Source organism: Chiloscyllium plagiosum, unplaced genomic scaffold (assembly GCF_037043375.1).
Source record: "Chiloscyllium plagiosum isolate Xiang-an unplaced genomic scaffold, Cpla_swu_hap1 HiC_scaffold_4, whole genome shotgun sequence".
Classification (NCBI taxonomy): domain Eukaryota; kingdom Metazoa; phylum Chordata; class Chondrichthyes; order Orectolobiformes; family Hemiscylliidae; genus Chiloscyllium; species Chiloscyllium plagiosum.
This window is the reverse complement of record NW_028270142.1, coordinates 49,664,174-49,689,798: the sequence shown is the minus strand read 5'-3', so window position 1 is coordinate 49,689,798 and position 25,625 is coordinate 49,664,174. Positions and strand designations below refer to the sequence as shown.

Here is a 25,625-nt window from a genome sequence, read left to right as displayed (position 1 = left end):
TTCCTTTGAACTGTCAGATTTTTTTCATATTGTATGCCCTATTAATATTTTACCAATTCCTTTAAGAAATATTTGAATATTCTAAAGAGACTTTACTGAAGTTATGATTATAGACAGAATTATGCAACACTGCTATGTTAGCCCAGATTTTATCTGCTAGAAAAATATTAGATAGCAGCACAGTATTGTTTCTTGACTTGATATTATTTCTCACCTAAATGATGTCTCTCAGCAATATAACCCGAAAACGTGTTACATTCCATCTATTCACTTTACCACTTATCACAATGCCTCTCAAAATGGGCAGATTCCACACCTGTCACCTAGTACTGGATAAGCAGAAATATCATGAAATGAAATGTTAGGAAGATTGAATTTAGTGTCTTTGGTCACTCCCACAATCTCCCACTCCCACACATGAATGAATCCATCCCTTGGCTGGCATTGTTTGAGGCTGAACTAGATTGTTCACAATCTTAGTAGTATATTTAACATGTAATGAGCATCTGACCACATTTTTGTTACATTAGCAAGATCATCTATTTTCAACCCAATGCAAAACTTGACTCTAACCCACCTCAGTTCATTTGCTGTCTAATCTGTGAATTTGCTATGTCCAGACTTGACTATTCCAAGCCTTGCCTGGATATCTTCCTCATTTCTAGCCTACATAAATTTAAGCTTATCCAAACCTCTACTGTCTGTATCTTGACTCAAACTAAGTTCCATTCATCCATCACCCCTATACAGACTAATTTAGACAGGCTCTTTAACCTGTAATTCTTCAATTTTAATATTCTCATTCTTGTTCTCAATTTACTCCATGACTTCATTCCCTCTCTATCTCTGTAACCCCCATCAGCCTTCATGTAACCATCTGAAAACTCTGTATTCCTCCAACCCTGCCACGTGATTTTAATTGCTCCAAAATTGGCAACCGCACCCTGAACTGAATATGAACTAGTTTCTGGAATTCCAACCCTGGAATCTCAATTGGTGTGTCCACCTTCAAAGCACCTTTGAAAATCTTAATTTCTCATGACGCATTTAACTTTTTGAAGGGGAATTGCCTCATGAGACTTAGTGACAAATTATTCGATAATGCTCCTTGAAATTTTAACATTAAAGAAGCTATGCAAATTCAACTTATTATAGTTCTTATTTGTAAAAACTGAGTTTTAAGTAAAGACATGTAAATAAAATGACATGATAATTGCAAACACAGAAAATCAATGTCACCATCAACATAAATGTGGGAGACAGAAAAGGAAGACCAACGATATATTTCAAACTGTGCTTTTATTTTATATTACAGGTAGAAAATATTTGCATAACTTCAAATAAACAGGTTACACTAACAGCAAGAATGCAAAAAAAAACACTGATACAAATATACAGGAAAATCCAAGCTTTGGAAAACATCAAAGACACAACACACAAAACAGGAACTTTGTCTATTTAACTTAACAGCCATTCCTGAAATGAAGTGAGAAAATGGAGTGTGTTTTGCCTAAGAGATTTTAACCAGTGACACAATGTTAATGTACATTCTAAAGTAGAATCCCACTCCAGCCCCTCCTCTGGTTCCTTTCTGGGAACAGCTCTGGAAAGCAGAGACATCTTTTCCCTATAAAATGCAGCAAAAAATACAAATTCAAAAAGAAAAGTATACAAATAAAAGTAAGAAGAATGGCAGCTGGCCATTTTGGGAGATCATAAAAGGGCTTAGCTCATCAAGGGCCTGTTTGGCTAGTGCAGTGTAGAAAACTGCAAGTATTCACCTATAAAGCAATGCAGTTGTATTGCCAATAACAAGCTGCCTTGTTAAAGCCTTTTTTTAACAAGTTTACACCAGCAGACAAAAGCAACGTTGCAATTATTTTGCACTGTTGTGATGAGCTGGCAGTGCTTTCAAAGCAATAGTAGAATAAGATCATCCAGCTGTACAAATCCTAGAACCATCCATTTCAGAATTTTTCATTTTAATTCTATATGACATGCTTAGGGGTAATAGTAATCTTATAAAACAAAATTAGTAACCCTACATTAACAGCTTAAATATAATGGAGAACATGCCAGAAGATTATCCTCAAGCATGATAGGTGTTTCTTTCTCCATTTTTCATTTAAGTTACAAGTGGCACTTCTCAAAGCTAACCTATATTAACATCTATTTGCCAAAGCCACTATGTGAATAAGAGACAAATCTGATCCTAAACAGAGTCCAATATATGTGGCACTAATGGATATCTAGGTAGCGGGAAACAGGCTACAATGGGCCAGCAGTATTAGGGGAGAATATGAGGCATTAAAATACCTGACAACTGAAGGTACAGCCTCTCATTATTTATAAGCAGATGTGGTTGCATTGTTTTTTTAACTCCCCAAAGCTAGGAAGCAGAGTCTTCCTCAGGAAAGTGAGGTCTTCTGGAGTTTGCCCTATTTATAAGTTTACTTTGCCCCATGTTATAAATGCTTCACAGTCAGCTACTCAGGTGGCTACGTGGCAATGGATAAGGCAATACCATGAACACAGCAATTAATCTGTTTTCATTTTTTGATTAGATTATGTGGGTGACTGTATACCATAAATTTGTCTTCTTCAGTTCATCATTAGATACTGTGAACATGATCCAGTGGATACATTAATTTAGAAATGCAACCATGTCATTTCTGGCAAAACCTAGAGAGGGCACTACTGGTTAAGGCACTCAAACTGGAAACTAACATATTAATGTATGAAATCAGAATTAATCTATAATGAAACGATAACCTAAAAGAGCAATTATTTAGTACTAGTTAAGCTATATGTTCTGATATTCTAGTTTAACAACCAAATCTATGGTCAACTATTATCTAGAGCACAATATTTAAAGATCTAAATACCATTAAATGCAATAATCCAGTAGCAGTTGTTTGCATTTAAGATAAGGTTTGTAAAATTCTTTTTACAGACTAGTGAGCCAAGAAGTTGAAGTCTGACATGAAAGTTTTTAAAAAATAAAATTCAAATAACTGCTGAGGCAGATTTCTTCGTACTGTATTGTACTGTGCTTTCTAAAGTGCTGGCACAATTGCAAAAGGTAAGGAAATGCGCTTCTACTCTTGTAAGAGGGGAAGCATCTACTATTCTAGCTTGTAAAAATACTGGTAGCTAATATACAGTAGCATGGACTGAGAACTTAACTATGCATTGAGTGTTCTGCTAATAGTTACGTTAACTATTGGACAAGGGAAAAAAAGGACTATCTCCACTATTGTTCTAAAACTTTACAATTACTTCCTTTCAACATTTGTGCGCATAGATTCTGAAGTTACTTTTGTTGTGAAAATTTTCCTAATGTGCATTGCAAAAGTGACAATTATAAACCCATCCTCTTGAGTTTATTGTACATAAAAGACAAAATACAACCAGTGAAAGATGACAGGTTTCAACATATTTTTGAAAATGTACATGGGAGAGCAGCAAGCAAACAATTCAGCAAATAAAAACTAAATATCTAGCCACTTTGTTGTATATATTTTTTAAAAAGTCTTTAATCCAATCTATATCTTGACACCTGGTTATGATCTGCAGATCCATATTTCTGGAGGTGCTGATCATATTTCTATAAGGCCATCTCCAGAAACTCTTGGAATTTCTGTGTGTTTGAGAGGTTTCATCCCATTCAAATGGTATAGAAGGATGACATTGCAACCTAGGCTCAGCTATGACTTGAGCAGGTGAAATAAGGAATTCTGTTTGGATAGATCGATACCCTAAGTGGAGACATTGAATGGATTAGAGTTGCTTTGAATTGAAATGCAATGTACAGTAACACATATTGTTGGATTCCCTCCTTCCGCTGAAGAGCTAAGCATGAACTCCTTAGTGAACAAAATATTGTGATATGCCTAATAATTCACATTAATTTCCTGTTCTCTTGCAAATTTCTTGCTAACAAAATATTCCTACAAAGAGCATGTGCTAATATTCATTTCTAAAACTGTGATTCTTTTAGTAGAAGTACAATACAAAGAATCTTCTTTTGTAACAAAAAGTAAACATAAGGCACTTATATTTGCATACTTTAGAACATCTAATTTTTTTAACTCAACATATACTTGCACAATCATATTTATCAATTCTTTGGAATTCTTTAAATGTTTCATGTAAATTTTATTGGAATGATTTGGGAAGACTGTTCTTGCTGAAACTGAGAACTCATCCAAATAACTGTTCGCTGGGAGTTCGCCTAATCACTGGCTGATACTTTTCAGTTATTAGAAAACAAGTCACTTTTGTTCTGTTACCTGAAGTGAATTATTTCTAGAAAGAGAAATAACAGTTTGTTGTTGTTTACTTCGAACAATTTTCCTTGGAGGCAGCATAGCCTGAGATCTTCTCATGATCACCATTTTCATAATGACAATGGATCATTATGGATCGTTCCATGGTCTTGATACTAACTACGAATGTCCATGTACAGAGGCACTTGAGAGGTCATTTCGTATGATTTCATTTACTGTGGAGAAACAAGGCAGAAGTTATCACAAAGAGACCAAAAGAAGCTTCACTGTTTTTTTCATACTTCACTCAGTCACTGCTACAAATGTCACTTGATACCATCCTCACAACAATTCCTGCTTCCGAACTATGCTCAAAACATCTTTTATATGGAATAGATTCACATGCACACTGCACATCCAACTGGGAATTAAATGAACTAACCAACGTATGTTGCTTATCTTGATATATAAGTAGTTAAACATTATTTTCTATCAGTCTTTAATGGGATTTGTGGGTATTGCTGGCAAAGCAATATTTGTTTTCATTCCCAATTGACTGTGACCTCAGCAGCTTACTAGGCCATTTCAAAGAACAGTTAAGAGTCAGCTACATTGGTGTCATGGGGAGGATGACCAAGTTCCTTTCCTAAACGGGACATTACGTGCACCAGACAGGCTTTTGCAATAACTGATGATATAACTACTGAGATTTATTTCCAATTCCAAATTTATGAATTGAGTTTAAGTGCCACCAGTTACTTTAATGGGATTTGAACCCATGCTCCAAATACCTTGAGCCTCTGGTTTGTTAGTCCTGTATCATGAGAACTATAGCATTAAGCATCAGGCAACTACTGTATAATATTCATAAAAGCAAGTTAACACTAACACCAGAGCTTGAAACTTCATGCATTCATTGCCACATTAACTGCCTTTTCCCTTGCATTAGGTAGAAACTTGTTACTAATTGGAGGAGGTACACAGCACATGCTTAAATAACTAATACAATAACACATCAGGATATATAATGACTTGCTTATATCAGGAGGTACATTATACCAGTTGTCTTTACAATGTATTGAAATAAACCTTGCTTAAATCAAGAATGCAAACTTTCTTTATTTCACACACTCAAATTGCAGATAGTAACAATCTAGTATGGCACAACTATATAATTTTACAATTAAAGGTATTCTTTTTTAAAACATTTAATGTTGACATATGGGCATGGTTGAGATTTCAGTATCGATTGCTTGTTAATGTATCATTCTAAATTACTGATAGTGGGTCAATGGGATTGAATGGTTTGGTAGATCACTTCAAAATCAACCATGTGGTGTGGCATGAGAGTGATATGTAGGTCTAAACCAGGTCAGGATGGCAGGTTTCTTTCTCCAACGGACACAATAAAATGGTTTAAAAATCCAATGATTTAAACGGAATTCAAATTCTCAAACTACCAAGGTAGAATGTGACAGTGGGGGAGTCCAGGGATATAATCACCCACACCCTCAGTTGTGCCAATTGTTCTGTCTATAGTCTCCAAGTTTATATGTTGTGGGCTGCTTTAAATGGTTCTTAAACAAGATTATGAAGGGATGTTATTCTGGAGAACATATGTAAATAAAAGCATAAAAACACAAGAAGTGAGTCCAATTTTGGCTTGTTTTATTATTTTGTGGTTTTACTTTCTAAGGAAAGATATGTTTTGTCTCAACTGTGACTAACATGGAATCACAAGGATTAACACTTGAGCCTCGGTTATTCACAAAATACATAAATCATTAGAAGTTGGGAACCAAACACAATATTTCTAAAGTCAAGATTGGAGTGGTGCTGTAAAAGCACAGAAGGCCAGGCACCATCCGAGGAGCACAAATAATGACTTTTTGGGCAAAAGCCCTTCATCAGGAAATATTTCTAATTTTGCAGTTGCAAAGTTAAGGGAGAATATTTGTTGTAAAGAAGATGTAAAATGATTTCAGGAGAATTTGGATAGACTTAGGTAAGAACATGCCAGGTGGAACATAATGTGGAAAAAAATGTAAGGTAAGGGATTAAATGGTAAGGGGTTGAAAAGCAGATGTACAAAGGGATATAGCTACAGCCGACGGTGTAGAAAGAAAATGGTACGCATTTCTGGTGGAATAATTCAAGTACTGGATTGGGGATGTCTTGCTGCAATTGTAAACAACTTTGTTGAGACTACACTTGGAGTATTGTGTGCAGTTTTGGTGTCCAGTCTGAGAAGGGTGCTCTGGCTGTGGAGAGCGTGCAACAAAGATTTACCAAACGGATTCCTAGGATGGTAGGACTGACCTATAAAGAGAGTCAGGATCAATTAGGACAATATTCAATGGAATTTGGAACAATGGGAGGCACCTTGTAGAAATCCATGAAATTCTAACAAGACTAGGCTGGTAAACACAGAAAAGACATTCCCAATGACTCAGGAGTCCAAAGTCAGTGGCTAGAATTTAAAGATAATGAGTTAGGCCATTTAGGATTGGAATGAGGTGAAATTTCTTTACTCAGACAATGGTAAGGTTGTGGAATTCTTTGCCACAAAAAGCACTGAGGTCAAAACATTGAATGTTTTCAAGAAGGAGTTCAATGTAGTTCTTAGGGCTAAAGGATCCAAGGGTATGAGGAAAAAGTTGGAACAGTTGGATGAAAAGTCATGGTCATGTTGAATGATGGAGCAGGCTTGAAGGGCTGAATGACGTAATCCTGCTCCTATTTTCTGTGTTTCTGTATTTTAGGTGTACTTGCCAATAAGTCACTGAAGGCTCACATGCAAGTGCTGTAAGCTCTTAGGAGAGCTAATGGAATGTTAGCCTTTATTGAAAGAGGATTTGAGTTCAGGAGAATTGAAGTCTTGCTTCACTTGTGTAGGATCTTGGTTAGACTACATCTGAAGTACTGTGTGCAGTTTTGGCTTTCTTAACTCAGGAAAGATATTATTGCCATAGAGGGAGTACAACGCAGGTCCATCAGATTTGTTCCTGGGATGCTGCAACTATCCTATAAAGAGAGATTGGGCAAACTGAGCCTGTACTCTCCAGAGTATCAAAGAATGAAGGTAATCTTATTAAGCCATTCAAAATACATAAAGGGATATACAGGGTAGATGCAGATGTTTTCCCTGGTTTGGGAGTCTAAGACAAGGCTAAACATAAGGGGGATGCCAATAGGACTGAGATGAGGAGAAATCCTTCTTTCCATCAGGTTGAAAATCTTTGGAATTCTCTACTTCAAAGGAGGCTCACCAATGCCTCCGCTTCTTCAGAAGGGTAAGGAAATTCAGCATGTCCACAATGTCTGAACAATTTTTATAGATACACTATCCAGATGTATCACAGCTTGGTATGGCAATTGCTTTGCCCAAGACTCCAAGAAATTAGACAGTTGTCTACATACCCCTGTCGATCATGAAAACAAGCCATCTTCCCATTTACTCTGTCTACACTTCCAGCTGCCTTGGGAAAGCAGTCAACATAATCAAAGACCCCTCCCTCCCGGTTATACTCTCTTCTACCCTCTTCCATTGGGCAGAAGATACAAAAGTTTGAAAACACAGACCAACAGGTTTAAGAACAGCTTCTTCCTTGCTGTTATCAGATTTATGAATGGATTTCTCATATATTACAGTTGATATTTCTCTACACCTTCTCTGTAGTTGTAACATCATATTCTGCATTCTGTTCTATTATCCTGATGTACTTACGTAAGGTACAATTTGACTGGTGAGCAAGCAAAACAATACTTTTCACTGTACCTCAGTATATGTGAAAATAATAAATCTAATCAAATTAGTATTTGAGTATATTTAAAGTGGAGATTGATAAAATTTCTCATTACCAATGATGTAAAGGGTTATTGGGATTTCATGGGTAAAAGGCGTTGAAGTGTTCAATCGGCTGCAGTAGTATTAAATAACAGAGCAGTTCTGACAGACTGAATGGCTTAGCCCTATTTCTATATTCCTATGAGAGGTGATGTGGAACATGACATTCTGAATTTAGAAAGAGAAAGCGTTTACAATGTAAGAGTTCAATTCAGCAATCTCCCACAAAAATGACTCAATGACTAACCTTCTATAATCTTTTGAGAAAATTAAGTGATAGCATTTGATTTTTCCAAGGCAAGTGGGTGCTAGGGAGAACTCGGGACAACATGATCTACATTTCAAAATCAGAAGATAGAAACTAAGGTATGACAGCACAGGAAACTCTTGTGATTAAATGCACGATGTTGGCCAGCATGGATTATCCACAGGAAGCACATTTGCACAAATGTTGAAAAATTAAGTCTCCGAAGCAGAGGATCTCTATGCCTCAAGAACAATTGGTCTCACTCGATAGCATTACACAGGATAACAGTTTTCTGGATTTTACCCTTTAGAATGTAGTAACTATTGTAAAAGATGCCAGAAACTGGCACCTGGTTCTGCCAGGATCTCTTTTGGGTACATTTCCTGCCACCAACCCTTCTTCCAATATTGATCTATAGGGCATACTAGTTTTAAATGCTGAAGCATCAACCACAGATAATTCTTGAGCAAAAAAGGCATGGAGCAGAGTATTTGATTGCTTAATATTAAGACAACAGTTTATATTAACTAAAAACTGGTTACTAATACGAACAATAGGTAAGAGACACTGTTATCCTCAAAGAAATAGTAATTAGGTCTCTGCTACATGGCTGTAGATTTTAGGACTGACTAACTAACTAAAAAACTGATTGGCTCCTCCCTAAAGTCAGTTATATATCAGTGGACAGAATTATTCCAAATTTTCCAAAGTAACTCTTTCAGGCGAAATGCCTCATACAACAGTAACCATAAAGCAGTATCTGGATCATCTCGTGAGTAATTGTCACGCATTCCTAATTATGCTTACACCAGGGCCACCCTCATTCTCAATGTAGCTATTGAGTGCCAGGACTCTAACTAACAGGAGGTTCTCAATTAGAGTTATAGTGGTACATAGCATGGAAACAGACCCTTTGGTCCAACTCGCCCATGCTGACCAGATATCCCAATCCAATCTAGTTCCACCTGCCAGCATCCAGCCCATATCCCTCCAAACCCTTCCTATTCATAGACCCATCCAGATGCCTTTTAAATGTTGCAATTGTACGAGTCTCCTTCACTTCCTTTGGCAACCCATTCCACACCCACCTCCCTCTGTGTGAAAAAGTTGCCTCTTAGGTCTCTTTTATATCTTTCCCCTCTCACCCTAAACCTATGCCCTCTAGTTCTGGAGATCCTCCACCCCAGAAAAAGACATTGTTTATTTACCCTATTCATGCCCCTCATGATTTTATAAACCTCTATGAGGTCACCCCTCAGCCTCCAATGATCATGGGAAAACAGCCCCAGCCTATTCATCCTCTCCCTAAAGCTCAAATCCTCCAACCCTGGCAATATCCTTGTAAATCTTTTCTGATCCCTTTCAAGTTTCACAACATCCTTCTGATAGGATGGAGATCAGAATTGTAATATTCCAAAAGTGGCCTAACCAGTGTCCTGTACAGCCACAACATAACCCCCCCAATTCCTGTATTCAATATTCTGACCAATAAAGAAAAGCTATGAACCTTCACTCCAAGGTCTCTGTTCAGCAACACTCCCTAGGAGCTTACCATTAAGTGTATAAGTCCTGCTAAGGTTTGCTTTCCCAAAATGCAGCACCTCGCATTTATCTAAATTAAACTCCATCTGCCACTTCTCAGCCCACTGGCCTATCTGATCAAGATTCCGTTGTAATCTGAGGTAACCTTCTTCACCGTCCACTACACCTCCAATTTTGGTGTCATCTGCAAACTTACTAATTATACCTCTTATGCTCGCATCCAAATCATATATACAAATGATGAAAAGTGATGGACCCAGCACCGATCCTTGTGGCACTCTACTGGTCACAGGCCTCCAGTCTGAAAAACAACCCTCCACCACCACCCTCTGTCTTCTACCTTTGAGCCAGTTCTGTATCCAAATGGCTAGTTCTCCCTGTATTCCATGAGATCTAACCTTGCCAACCAGTCTCCCACGGGGAACCTTGCTGAATGCCTTACTGAAGTCCATATAAATCACATTTACCGCTCTGCCTCTCTCTGTTACTTCTTCAAAAACTCAATTAAGTTCGTGAGACATAATTTCCCACAGACAAAGCCATGTTGACTATCTTTAATCTAATCTTGCCTTTCCAAATACATGTACATCCTGTACCTCAAGATTCCCTCCAACAACTTGCCCACTACCGACGTCAGGCTCACTAGTCTATAGTTGAAATCTTCGAGGAGAAAGTGAGGTCTGCAGATGCTGGAGATCAAAGTTGAAACTTTATTGCTGGAACAGCACAGCAGGTCAGGCAGCATCCAGGGAACAGGAGATTCGACGTTTCGGGCACAGGCCATTCTTCAGGAATGAGCAGAGAGTGTTCAGCAGGAGAAGATAAAAGGTAGGGAGGAGGGACTTGGAGGAGGGGAGTTGGAAATGTGATAGGTGGAAAGAGGTCAAGGTGAGGGTGATAGGTCGGAGTAGGATGGAGGCGGAGAGGTCAAGAAGAAGACTGCAGGTCAGGAAGGCGGTGCCGGGCTGGAAGGATCCGGCTGAGACAAGGTGGGGGGAGGGGGGATGAAGAAACTGGTGAAGTCCAAGTTCATCCCCTGCGGTTGGAGGGTTCCCAGTCGGAAGATAAGACGCTCCTCCTCCGACCGTCGGGTTGTTGTGGTTTGGCGGTGGATGAGTCCAATGACCTGCATATCCTCGGTGGAGTGGGAGGGGGAGTTGAAATGCTGTGCCACAGGTTGGTTGGGTTGGTTCGTCCGGGTGGCCCAGAGGTGCTCTCTGAATCGCTCCGCAAGTAGGCGGCCTGTCTCCCCAACTTGCGGAGCGATTCAGAGAGCACCTCTGGGCCACCCGGACGAACCAACCCAACCAACCTGTGGCACAGCATTTCAACTCCCCCTCCCACTCCACCGAGGATATGCAGGTCATTGGACTCATCCACCGCCAAACCACAACAACCCGACGGTCGGAGGAGGAGCGTCTTATCTTCCGACTGGGAACCCTCCAACCGCAGGGGATGAACTTGGACTTCACCAGTTTCTTCATCCCCCCTCCCCCCACCTTGTCTCAGCCGGATCCTTCCAGCCCGGCACCGCCTTCCTGACCTGCAGTCTTCTTCTTGACCTCTCCGCCTCCATCCTACTCCGACCTATCACCCTCACCTTGACCTCTTTCCACCTATCACATTTCCAACTCCCCTCCTCCAAGTCCCTCCTCCCTACCTTTTATCTTCTCCTGCTGAACACTCTCTGCTCATTCCTGAAGAAGGGCCTGTGCCCGAAACGTCGAATCTCCTGTTCCCTGGGTGCTGCCTGACCTGCTGTGCTGTTCCAGCAATAAAGTTTCAACTCACTAGTCTATAGTTCCCTGGCTTGTCCTTATCACCTTTCTTAAATAGTGGCACCACATTACCCTACCTCCAGTCTTCCGGCACCTCACCTGTGACTATTGATGATACAAATATCTCAGCAAGAGTCCCGGCAATCACTTCCCTAGCTTCCACAGAGTTCTCGGGTACACCTGATCAGGTCCTGGGGATTTATCCACTTTTATGCATTTCAAGACATCCAGCACTTCCCCCTCTGTAATATGGGCATTTTTCAAGATGTCACCATCTATTTCCCTACATTCTATATCCCCCATGTCCTTTTCTACAGTAAATACTAATGAAAATACTCGTTTAATATCTCTTCCATCTCCTGTTTCTCCATACAAAGGCCAGCTTGCTGATCTTTGAGGGGCCCGATTCTCTCCTGAGTTATCCTTTTGTCCTTAATATATTTGTAAAACCCCTTTGGATTTTCCTTAATTCTATTTGCCAAAGCTACCTCATGTCCCCGTTTTGCCCTCCTGATTTCCCTCTTAAGTATACTTCTACTTTCTTTATACTCTTCTAAGGATTCACTCGATCTATCCTGTCTATACCTGACATATGCTTCCTTCTTTTTCTTCATCAAACCCTCAATTTCTTTAGCCATCCAGCATTCCCTACAACTACCAGCCTTTCCTTTCACCCTGAAGAATGTGTTGCTGGAAAAGCGCAGCAGGTCAGGCAGCATCCAAGGAGCAGGAGAATCGACATTTCGGGCATAAGCCCTTCTTCAGGAAAGAGGAAGCTGTGCCAAGCAGGCTAAGATAAAAGGTAGAGAGGAGGGACTTGGGGGAGGGGCGTTGAGAATGCCATAGGTGGAAGGAGGTTAAGGTGAGGGTGATAGGCCGGAGAGGGGGTGGGGGCGGAGAGGTCGGGAAGAAGATTGCAGGTCAAGAAGGCGGTGCTGAGTCCAAGGGTTGGGACTGAGACAAGATGGGGGGGAGGGGAAATGAGGAAGCTGGAGAAATCTGTATTCATCCCTTGTGGTTGGAGGGTTCTTAGGCAGAAGATGAGGTGCTCTTCCTCCAAGCGTCGTGTTGCCATGGTCTGACGATGGAGGAGGCCAAGGACCTGCATGTCCTTGGCGGAGTGGGAGGGGGAGTCAAAGTGTTCAGCCACTGGGCGGTTGGGTTGGTTGGTGTGGGTGTCCCAGAAGTGTTCTCTGAAACGTTCCGCAAGTAGGCGGCCTGTCTCTCCAATGTAGAGGAGGCCACGTCGGGTGCAGCGGATGCAGTAAATGGTATATGTGGAGGTGCAGATGAATTTGTGACAGATATGGAAGGATCCTTTGGGTCCTTGGGGGGAAGTGAGGGGGGAGGTGTGGGCGCAAGTTTTGCATTTCTTGCGGTTGCAGCGGAAGGTGCCGGGAGTGGAGGTTGGGTTGGTGGGGGGTGTGGACCTGACGAGGGAGATGGAGGGAGTAGTCTTTCCGGAACGCTGATAGGGGTGGGGAGGGAAATATATCCTTGGTGGTGGGGTATGTTTGGAGGTGGCAGAAATTACGATTCCTTTCACCCTAACAGGAATATACTGTCTCTGGACTCTCATTATGTCATTTCTGAAAGCTTCCCATTTTACAGCTGTCCCTTTATCTGGGAACATCTGTCCTCAATCAGCTTTTGAAAGTTCTTTCCTAATATCGTCAAAATTGGCCTTTCTCCAATTTAGAACTTCAACTTTTAGGTCTGGTCTATCCTTTTCCATTATTATTTTAAAACTAATAGAATTATGGTCGCTGGCCTCAAAGTGCGCCCCCACTGATAGCTCAGTCACCTGCCCCGCCTTATTCCCAAGAGTAGGTCAGGTTTTGCATCTTGGCAAAAGTGAGGACTGCAGATGCTGGAAATCAGAGTCTAGATTAGAGTGGTGCTGGAAAAGCACAGCAGGTCAGGCAGCATCCAAGGAGCAGGAAAACTTCATCAGGAATCAAGTTTTGCACCTTCTCTAGTAGATACATCCACATACTAAATCAGAAAATTTTCTTGTAACACTTAACAGATTCCTCTCCATCTAAACCCATAACACTATCGCAGCCCCAGTCTATGTTCGGAAAGTTAAAATCCCCTACTGTAACCATCCTCTTATTCTTACAGATAACTGAGATTTCCTTACAAATTTGTTTCTCAATTTCCATCTGACTATTACGGGGTCTATAATACAATCCTAATAAAGTGATCATCCCTTTCTTATTTCTCAGTTCCACCCAAGTAGCTTCCCTGAATATATTTCCAGAAATATCCTCAGTACAGCTGTAATTCTATCCCTTATCAAAAACGCCACTCCCCCTCCTCTCTCACATTCCTTTCTGTCCTTCCTGTAGCATTTGTATCTTGGAACATTAAGCTGCCAGCCCTGTCCATCCCTGAGCCATGTTTCTGTAATTATTATGATATCCCAGTCCCATGTTCCTAACCATGCCCTGAGTTCATCTGCTTTCCCCGTTAGGCCTCTTGCCTTGAAATAAAAGAAGTTTAATTTATCAATCCTACCTTGTTCTCTGCTTTGTTCCTGCCTGCCCTGACTGTTTGACTTGCTTCTTTTCTCAACTGTATCAGTCTCAGATTGATCTCTTTCCTCATTATCTCCCTGGATTCCACCTCCCCACCTTAATAGTTTAAATCCTCCCAAGCAGCTCTCGCAAAACTCCCTGCCAGTGTATTAGTCCCCTTCAAATTCAGGTGCAATCTGTCCTTCTTGTACAGGTCACTTCTACCCCAGAAGAGATTCCAATGATCCAAAAATGTGAATCCTTCTCCCATATACAGCTCCTCAGCCATACATTCATCTGCTCTATCCTCCTATTCCTACCCTCACTAGTTCATAGCACCAAGAGTAATCCAGATATTACTACTCTTGAGGACCTCCTTTTTATATTCCTGCCTAACTTGCTAAATTCTCCCTTCAGAATCTCATCCTTTTCCCTTCCTATGTCATTGGTTCCGATGTGTACAATGACCTCCTGCTGGTCTCTCTCCCCCTTGAGAACATTCTGCACTCTCTCTGAGACATTCTTTACCCTAGCACCAGGGAAGCAACACACCATTCTGATGTTTTGCTGCTGGCCACAGATACGTCTGTCTGTTCCTCGTACGAGAGAGTCCTCTAACACAATCAATCTCTTCGAACCCGATGTATCCTTCATTGCATTAGAGCCAGTCTCAATACCAGAAACCTGGCTGTTCATGCTATGTTCCCCTGAGAATCCATCACCCCTTACATTTTCCAAAACTGCATATTTGTTTGAAATGGAGATAGCCACAGAAGACTCCTGCACTACCTGCCTAACTTTCTTACCTCTGCTGGAGTTAACCCATCTATGTGACTGTATCTGCGACTTTTCTCACTTTCTATAACTGTCTTCCATCACATCCCCTTCCTCTTGGAAATTCCTCATTGCCTCTAACTGTTGCTCCAAGCGATTCATTCAATCTGATAGAATTTGCAACCAAAGGTATTTATTGCAGATATAATCCTCAGTAACACACAAACTCTCCTTAAACTCCCACATCTGACAAAAATAGCATATCACTCTACTAAGGGCCATTTTTGTTTCTTCCAAACTGCAGACTCAGAAAATAGCACCGTCTTATTCCTTTACAAAACACTGCTCCAGGCTAACTTAATACTTATGGCTTATATCTTTAAGTTTAATCAAGTGACATATCTCAATAAAATATATAATCAAGAAAGTACCCACTCTATTCACAACTGCAGACTTACTGTAAGGCCACACTTAAGACTATTTAGCTATTTGTTTCTGTGCTTTGACCTCTCCCAAACAGGTTCCTCCAAGATCAGATGTGAATTTCGCTGTTTAAGTTTTCCTAGATGCACCCCGATGTCCAGCGATACATGAATTCAACAGTAAAGGCAGTAACTGCATAGGTTCACTGCTGTGTCAGGGAGCAGTGTGGGTTTCTTTCTCTCTCTCTCCTGCACTGACTGACCATGTGCTGCCTTTGTCTGTTCCTCTCCCTTTTAGAAGTGCTGTTGTTCTGACTTTTTTTTCTCCAAAGTTCCAAAACAATGCAACAGCATATAAAACAGTAATTGCTGCTCCTGGAATTCGAGGAAATCACCTCCGACACCTAAAATACCTCAAAAAAGGAACAGCCTGTTACAGCCAGAAACGTTTCCCATCCTCCATCTTGGATTAGGAATTAGTTCATGAAAGAGAGAGACAACCTTGATGGTGAGCTTCTTATTACTAAGCAATTGCCAATTGCTGCCTGTCCACAGGGGTGTTGCTCATCCTCAAGTGGCAAACAGTAACTGCAGGATGGGATTGGGAAGCTTGGCAGAAGTAACTATGTTTCAGGATAATGCCTTGGGCACCCAAATGAGCCAGACTCCTTTAAGGACAGAGTGATAGGTCACTAAGAGGAGACAAGGGCTGGCAGTAACAACAAAAGATGCAGCAATACAGCTGCAGAGTTCCCACTACTGAACAGCAGCAGCTACCTACAGAGGAACATAAAATTAACTAGGAGATTACACATGTTATACATTAAAATAGCAAACACCACACACAGAAAATTATAGTGGCCAAATCAACAGGCTGTAGCTTCTTTGGAATGTAGTATGTGGACTCATTTTCATTATGAACATGCTAATGTCGCAGGCTGGGTGGTAATGGGCACAAATGGCATTAACCACTGGTTAGGCAGAGCAGGCTTTTCTTTGCACTACTGATGATACGATACTTTATGCATTGTCAGATTAAAAAGATAAGCAAACATCCTGTCAATTGATTACATTTCTTCTTTCTTCCCATCAATTCCTAAGGTTATTCTCCAAACCGTCTTTCATTCATGGGATGAGAGCATTGTTAGTTAGGCCAGCATTTATAGTCATCCCAGAGGGCAATTAAGAGTCAGCCACATTGCTGTGGATCTGGAATCACATATAGACCAGACCAGGTAAGATCTTCCCTAAAGAAGTTCAGTGAACCAGATGGGTTTTTGAGACTATTGACAATGGTTTCATGGTCATCATTAGACTTTTATTTCCCGATTTTGAACCCAGGGCCCCAGATCTTCATCTGGGTCTCTGGATTAACAGTTCTGTGTTAATACCACCAAGCCATTGCCTCCCCTCATGCCTATATAACATTCCATGCATAACAACGATGAACTGAAAGTCTTTCCTACTTATCTCTGTAACTCTGGGTCACTTCCAGAGACACATCAATGAGGTTCTGAACTTGGGATAATGTCAACCATCTATACAGATACTGCATTCTGATTCCATTTCAATCCATTCATTTAAAGGTTTAGATCTGTAGTGATTGTAATAAGGTCAGCCAGTTGGACCTTATAGAAATTGACTCCCTGATTGGGGCTATTTATCTAGTTCAGTCAGGGAGTCCTGGCTGGCAGATAAGAACAAGAATGTCTTGAGTTGTTTGGGGAGAGGTGGGCGCCGCAGGGAATGGAGTGTATTATTTCCCCGTCCAATTCTGTTTTGATTTGATTCCTGCCTTCCACTTCACGCAGCATTGCCCTTTGATGTGAGGGGCACGGCTTGTCACTGGCCACTTGGGTATTTTCTTCCTGGTGGTGGAAATTGAATAAAGATTCGTGCACCTTGTGTCTCTCACTGTGTCTCACACCTGCACACACACAACATGGGTGCTGGGGAAAAATAAAGCACTACCACAGTTAGGCGGTAGTGTGGGGGTAATGGGGAAAAAATACAGGAGTGTCAGAGGTTCTGACTCTCTGAGAAAAAGAACCAACAAGAATGTCAAACATCCTATTCACTCTGAGAGCTGGATCCATGTCAAGGACTTTCTACAAGTAAATAAAGGGTGACTTGCTGACAGCATACCAACCTCTGTGCAGTAATTTCAACATCCTTGGTTGTCTTTCTCTAATTCTTCTTGCATCATGCTCTGTTTTATTTTGCAATGTCTTTGAGGGTCTCTCTCATTCAAATCCTCTGCAATCTCTGTCTTTCACTCTACCTGTTCATTTCTATTCCTCACTTTGTATCTAATTTGCTTGCTCCAATCTGGAGTAGTTTACATGTTTACATAGTGACTGCCCTGTCACCATTATGACCAACTCCACTTACGAAAATGCACTATTGTTTGCACATATAAGCTTGTTGAGACACTTTTTGCATTGTATTTGGACTTCTTAAACAGGCAACTGGCATACATGATTTCACTCAGAAATAATTCAATTTGCTTGCCTTAAAAAAATTGATTTAAACATCTAATATCTTCACAAATGTGACAATCATTGATTTGATGTCAATTAATACTTGCAATAAAGATTCACTGGAGTGTCGAAGGCTGAGGGGTGACCTTCTGGAGGTTTATAAAATTATGAGGGGCATGGATAGGGTAAATAGTCAAAGTTTTTTCCCTGGAGTTGGGGAGTCCAGAACTAGAGGGCATAGGTTTAAGGTGAGAGGGGAAAGATATAAAAGAGACCTACGGGGCAACTTTTCACGCAGAGGGTGGTACGTGTATGGAATGAGCTGCCAGAGGAAGTGGTGGAGGCTGATACATTTAAGAGGCATTTGGATGGGTATATGAATAGGAAAGGTTTGGAGGGAAATTGACCGGGTGCTGGCAGGTGGGGCTAGATTGGGTTGGGATATCTGGTCGGCGTGGACGGGTTGGACCGAAGTGTCTGTTTCCACGCTGTACATCGCTATGACATTCTGATTAAAAATAGACTTCCACTCTCATTTTTATATTCCATTATATCAAAATGTTAAGCAAAGATACACAACAATCATTAGTGTACTAAATAATTTTGAATAGGAAAACATTATTCCTTAAAAAGGAAAGATATTAACATCTAAAATGCATAAGAGATTGGACTCTGTGGAAAATCTTAATGCAAATAACATAGATAATTGACATATGGAATTCATTCTATTGTTTTAATCAGAGCATGTACGGTTGTACTTGACACCTATTATTTTACTAGTGAGCTGGGTTCAGCTTTGACATGGGAGCCATACTGTTTCCTTTTGGTTGTTAAGCAAATATTTCTTGAAAACCTAACAAAGCATCCATTTAGGAAGAAATGGTTCATGTCAAAAAATTAATTCATTGTATAAAATATTTTGAATTGTATGGTTACAGTACTTAAAATGATTAAGTATGTCAGAGGACTTTACACAATAGCATACATTTGGAAATTGTTTGTAGAGGTTTTTGTTCTATGTGAGCTTGATGTGGGAAGGACATTTAATTAGGTAGGTAATGATGGATGTGAACCTTGCCACCCTCCTTCCACCTCTGAAATTATGATATGGAGGTGCTGGTGTTGGAGTGGACAAGGACAGAGGTCACATGACACCAAGTTACAGTCCAATAGGTTTATTTGAAATCACAAGCTTTCAGAGTTCTGCTCTTTTGCCAGGTGGAGTCCATTCTACCTGACGAAAGAGTAGCACTTTGAAAGCTTGTGATTTTAAATAAACCTGTTGGACTATAAACAGGTGTCTTGTGACTTCTGACTCTGGAATTATACTTTGGGAAAGAAGGACCATAACAGAACTCTCAACCACCCAGGGCCAACTGAGACCCTTAAATGGCCAATTAATGAACACCTAAAGACCTCCTCTCACTCCAATGGGGTTAATCCAGCTGCAAGTTTGATGACAGTTGAAACTGTGTGGCCAGTTTATCACTCCAGTGGGAGTGTACTACAATCAAAGATTGTTCCTGATTGCACAAGAAGTCAGGAAGTGGAGGGGGAGGGATGCTCACTGGGAGCCTTGACATCAACCTCTCTGCACCCTCCATCCTATTATATTACCACCTCTACATTACTCACCTCTGACCTGGGTTGGTGCATGATTCAGAGACTCCAGTGGGTTTGTCCTGCAGCAGCCACAACCTCCCTTGTGGTGCTGCAGAGGACAAGAGCTGCCGGGCTCTGGTTGTAACTTCATTCCAGGGAAAGTGGCCTTGCCACTACCTGACTGGATTGTGACCTCTGCATCTCAAGAATATTTCTCCCTTCTTGGTAAATGCACGTTAGTTAGTGCTATTGCATTATCCCAATAAGGAAGACAATACTGGAGGAGATCAATTACCCCTTGTGCTAAATCACAATTCAATTAGATTATGGCAAACTGTATGAGAAACCAACTTACTCTTCTTGTCTGTTGCCCTTAATACCTTTGTTGAACAAAAGTCCACTCATCTTTCTGAAATGTTCAATTTACCCAGGCTCACCAGCGTTTTGTAGGAAAGGATGCAAGATTTTCACAACTGTCTGTTGAAAGAACTCATGATTGATCTCTCTCTAATTTTAAGGTAGAGCCCCCTTCTTCTGGACTATTCCCAGCAAAAGTAAAATAGTTTCTGATGACCTATGTTGCAAACTTCATTAATCATTTCAAACATCTCAATCCTCCCTTAGTTTTCTATATTAAAGAATGCAAACCCAGTCTATGTAGCCTGTCCACACAACTTAACACTTTTCGTCCCAGTATCATGATTGTAAATGTATGCTGTGCCTTTTTCATGGTCAATACATTTCAGTCTGAGTGCAGAGTGTGTCTTCTAGTCACTGATATTCAAATTCCACAAATTTGAAGCAAGATGTTAGAATCAATGAACTAGATCTTCTAGGGGCCTGGCTGATGTGGGCTCTGGTGAGATTTGTGGCAGAATCAGACACGAAGTGCAGTGAGGCCCACCTCGATATAAGGGTAATCTCACACCACCTTTCTGCTTTCGATAAGCAGTGTGGCAAGACTCATGTTAGGCCATAACTTGCTGCCAATTAAGGTGATTATTGCTTGTCAAATGCCTTGGTTGATGCCACAACTCATCTCATTAATATTCTTCCACACGCTTTAATAAACATGCCAAACAAGCTCGACATGGACAAAAATCCAACATGGAAACCAGAACGGCTACTGTCCCTAAATACTGCTTGATCTAATTGACCACGAAGTTGGACACCAGATACCAACATATCAGGGCACACTCCACATACTGTAGGCACATGCAACCTACATCTATGAACATTGGTATCGGACAAGTGCCAGCATCTATGAACCATCATAGTACATCTCCAATTCACTTTTAGGTTGTTTTTGCACTTCAATGCTGCACCTCCATATGTACCAGCTGTAATCATTGTAATGGGGAGCAAGGGCACTGTGCTGAGGGACACAAACCTAGCTAGAGAGATTGGGCTGCATCTCTAGGCATCTCGGGCACTCTGTTCATTCCTGACCATACTTGGATGTTCACAGCATTTATGCCTCATATTTTCTTGCCTTGCCTTTCCACACTTTGCACTCTTAGCCAGATCTACAAGGCTCATATTACTTTTGTCTTGCCTTGCCATACAATGCAAATATAAAGGAAAGAAACGTCATAGCTGTCACTTATGCTCAATCAAATCAAGGAGGATAGCTTTGACTCAAAGCATGCCAACAGGTGGTCTCCAATACCAGCCCAATGGCTTGGACATGGTCAATCAGCCATTCAGGGCAGTGAGAGTCAACATGCTCTCCTCACAAGGGGTGAGGAACTGAAAGTTGGGCAGCCACCACTTGTCTTGAGTCTTTCTGCCTATAAGGGATTGCATCCCTCCTTGAATAAGAGAGAGGTAAGTATTAAGGGTGATAAAAATGGGTGGCACAGCTGTTAATTTTGGGTGCTTATGGAGGGGTATCCCAGGGAGTGAGTAAGAAGCACAGAGGGTGTACAGGGTTAGTGGTGACGGGGGTGGGGGTTGGGAGTTCGTGAGTGTGGAAGATGTTGCAGACAGTAATGAGAGTTGTACAGTGGTGTGTCTGCTGGTCTACACCCACCCACAATGTAAACCAACTCCTTCAATGTAACAGCACAGAGCTTAGAATGTTCAAATCAACTGAAGTTACAAACATTTTCAAAAGGAGTTTTGTAAACATTGTTGTTAAAACATTAAGCACCAATGTAGCAGAAATTTTAGATGACCTTTATTTGCCTTATGTTAAATGCTGCGTTTTTGATGGAAAGAACACTGCACCTATTTTCCACCTCTTTTGTGACTCACATTTTAACAGTTTAGGACTATTTGAAGCAGCACTGCGTTATCGGTTAACATCAGCTCGCAAAGCTGCTCATCCAGTGACTGTTTTCCTTCATTATTTCTTTTAATAAAACCCCACTTTTCCTGCAGATTGTCACCACAGCTCGTTTCCCACACTCAGATTGTCCATTTATCTTTCTGTGTTCTTTGGCAGGAGAAAGAGGAAATGACTAAACGTGGCAGAATCAAGTTAACGCCGCATAAACAACCTCATATCTCTTGCTCTGATTTAAATGTGATAACAGAAATGTCAGTGAAGATGACACTGGTTTGCACTTCCAACAGTTACTTAAAATAGATTTTTTAAAAACGAAATCATGTACTAGATTGACCACGTCATGGAATCAACGCAGGTAGATCTATTGACATTTTTCAGTTAGGTTGTGTCACTGTTTTTCACTGAAGAAAGAGAGATGACAGAGTTTTGGAAGACCCTGACTCACATTTAGAACCACAAAGCTACAGTTGACTTAAATTGTACAGAACAATGGGCAATTGTTTCATAATTCACAAGAGGTCCCTATAAAGCATATCGAAAGAACATATGAGATTTCTACATGTTGGTGTAATAGGTCATCCTGAGTTCCCATTATCTAAGGTGCTACTGCTTAGCTCATCCACCTTCATTTTCTCACACTCCTTCGTGCGTTTTAGGTCAGGATTGGAACTTTTTTTTTCAATTATCCTGCACTGTTCAAATCCATTTGCAACTCCTCTGACAACCCATGCCAGCCTCTAACATGACACACTAATACCCAGATTTAGATTGAGAAGCAGTACAAAAGCCATATTGGTGGCAGTGCAATGAGGATCTGCAATTAGAGAGGGTCCTAGCATTTGCTGACTTTCAATGGCAAAACCATCATCAAATCTCCCAACAACATTATATGGCAGGGCACTCAAAACTCAACTAGACCAGCTTTGATCACATTATGGCAAGATATTTCAAAGCCTCTTCACTATCTATAAGGCACAGGTCAAAAGTACAATGGAGTATGCACCACATGTTTAGATGGATGTAGGATGTAGGCTCAAACCAGAACAGTGTAAATTGCTTAACCAGTAGACTTGTGGCTCAACTTTCCAGTCCCTCCATTACTGGATGTTTAGCGAGATACACTGTGGCAAGTTACTTTGACCACACCTCCTTCAAGGTGATCTCTACTCCTCAGAAAGACAAGAACCCCAAATCTGTAGAAGAAACATCACCTCAAACTTTACCCTAACTTGGACAGTAATCATTGCTGTGATTCTCAGCCAAACCCCCAGCTGAGCGACCAACCATCAGAACTTCAGCACTTCAAGAAGAGGCAACTTCACCTTCTGAGGCCAACTGGGCTGAGCAATATTTGCAGTTCTGTCAATGTTGACCACAACTTGATAGCAAAAACAAAAGCACAATCATCCTAACATTTAATCTAAGAGATACCACAATTAACATTCCTTTGCATTTTTCTTTTCTGGCCATTTTGCCTTCTAGCCTGAATCATTCCCTTCAGCATTGCACATCTCAAATTTTTGAATAAGACTCTTAAAATAGCACCTTATCAAACTGCTGGAGTGTATAGTAATATGATGTGGTTTGGTCCAGTGTAATTCCCACAGGTGAAATTGTTAATCTCAGTTGGTCTACCTGGAGTAGTGATTTGGAGGTGCTGGTGTTGGATTGGGGTGTACAAAGTTAAAAATCACACAACACCAGGTTTTAGTCCAACAGGTTTATTTGGAAGCACCAGCTTTCAAGGTGCTGCCTCTTCATCAACCACCTGACGGTGTAGCAGTCAAACATTTCTTCAGAGGGAACACAGGGGAAACAAAATGAAGGTGAGAATCAACATGAACTGTCCAATTGATCTTGGAGTTACTGAAGCTGGGAGCAGATTATCAGTTGGAAATTTTGAAGAGGGCGAAAAACTTTTGAAAACAGTTTTCAAGACATTGCAGGTGGAAAAAGCAGCTGTATTTTAGTTTTGGCTTTTAATTCTGAAAATAATTATTTGCACAAAACATGTAACACAGAATACTGATTTTGATTCAATTTAATGGTTCCAGATGAAAGTTGGATCAAATTCTGCTCTCCAAATTCAATTTTCCCTCTGCAGTTGTGAACTTATCTCCCTGTGCAACAGGCAAGCTGGGTATGGAATGCACCATTTAAACTTTTATTTAAAAAGTGGTAGTGATTCATATCTCAAATCTGCAACAGTGGTTGTGGGTTGTGCAGACAATAGCTCAAAATATGCATACTGTTTCTTCCAAACATTTTTCACTAGCTGTCAGTGTATGTAACCCAGATAATTTTTAAAAAGTGAAAGCTGTTTTTTAAAACATACACTTGATTTTGACCGTTAGGGCAGATCTGCATTTGGCCAACACGGATTCAGGTTGACTTTTTTGACTTGCATTAAAATAAACACAATAATCTTCTCCTCTTTTCTTTTAAGCCTTGAGTAAGTTACATCCAAGAGCACTAGTAGATTGCTGCCTACCTCTTCAAGTAGTCACTGTTGTAACAAGAAACCAAACAGATGATCTGCACAAGGCAAGATCCCATAAGCAGCAATGTGACAGTGACCAGTCATGGGCAGAATGCTTGGTGATGAGGCCCTAACATATTTTGTGGCTGATATATTTTCCCAGAAAATACAATAGCATACAGATTGGTTGCCAATTGTGAGCATATATGTAGCTGCCTCAGCACTGCTCAACTGCTCAGTGAGGCTATTGAGATTCCTGTGTTTGGGCTAGCAAATCATGATTCTGCTCGTCATCTCTACTTGGATAATGTGCTCAGAGATGGCCAAATCGGAGGATGCCTCTGAGAAAACTGCTCTCTCATTCTTGCTGTCAGTGATTGTAGACTCAGAACCCCCATTTGGTCTTGATATTATGGTCCGTAAGCCTGTGGAAAGGTTCTGCTCAATCTGTGTTTTTAAGTGACCGAGAAATAAATATAGATTACACACTGGACAAAACTCCCTCTGCTCTTCTTTGCAATGGCATCTTTTAAGGCCATCTAAAAACAAATATTGCCATGTTTCATATGAGGAATGGCATAATGGCATGTTCTATAGCATAGCACTCCCTCAGTGCTGTCCTCAGTGCTCCACTGGACATTAAATAACTTCTGTTGAAACTTAATTTGATAGATTTCCAATGAATGGGTAAATGAATCTTATGTGATGGTTAATTAAATACTTAAACAAAAAATAGATCTAAGCTAGTCCAATTAAAATGATATTGTGTCACTGGTAATTCATCTTCAGTGTTTGTCTTCAGGGATAAAACAGTACAAAAATGGCAAGTGTATTCATTTAAGGCCACTTTAGCATATTCAACTTATTTTATAAACTCAGTTGGAAATGTGGTTACAATTGGGGGTTTAACAAACTAATGCTGTTATTGATGTTAAAACTTCTCTCTGGCTTGGGTGGAGACACACATTTCTATCTGCTGAGATAGATGGCGTCTCAGTACTTCTGTGTTTTGGCAGATTACAGTCACTGCTGAGTGGGAGCTGGTGTTTATTTAGAAACTTGAAATATCAAGACCAACACTGAAGTTTGCATTTAAAAAATACTCACCAAAGTCATTTGGATTGGGATTTTTGTTTTTAAATACACAATCCTTTAGAAAAAGCTGCTTGAGTTCTTTGCTGATTTTCCTGTATCCATTGTCCTTTAGGATACTAGAATGACGCTTGGCTGGCCACACTTCAAACCTTGGCTGATATCTGGGGCCCATTTAAAGCTCAGCCACTCAATGAATATGAAACAGGGTCAAGAATTTTATCCCTGAGTCTTCCTATTAATTCCCCTTGTCCACTGCTACTTTCCCATAACTGGCTGCTAACA

General features: G+C 40.7%; 1 protein-coding gene across 4 annotated transcripts in view; it reads right to left on the bottom strand.

Moving 5' to 3' along the window:
* Positions 1–1,280: 1,280 nt before the first annotated feature.
* The window catches only part of nfatc1 (nuclear factor of activated T cells 1), a 364,061-nt gene continuing 339,716 nt past the window's right edge, over positions 1,281–25,625 (bottom strand). For all 4 annotated transcript variants that reach the window (XM_087986245.1, XM_087986244.1, XM_087986243.1 and 1 more), the window contains one exon: positions 1,281–4,504. In XM_087986245.1, coding sequence (XP_087842371.1) covers positions 4,449–4,504 — 56 coding nt within the window. In that variant the 3' untranslated portion in view covers positions 1,281–4,448. The remainder of the gene's footprint in view (positions 4,505–25,625) is intronic.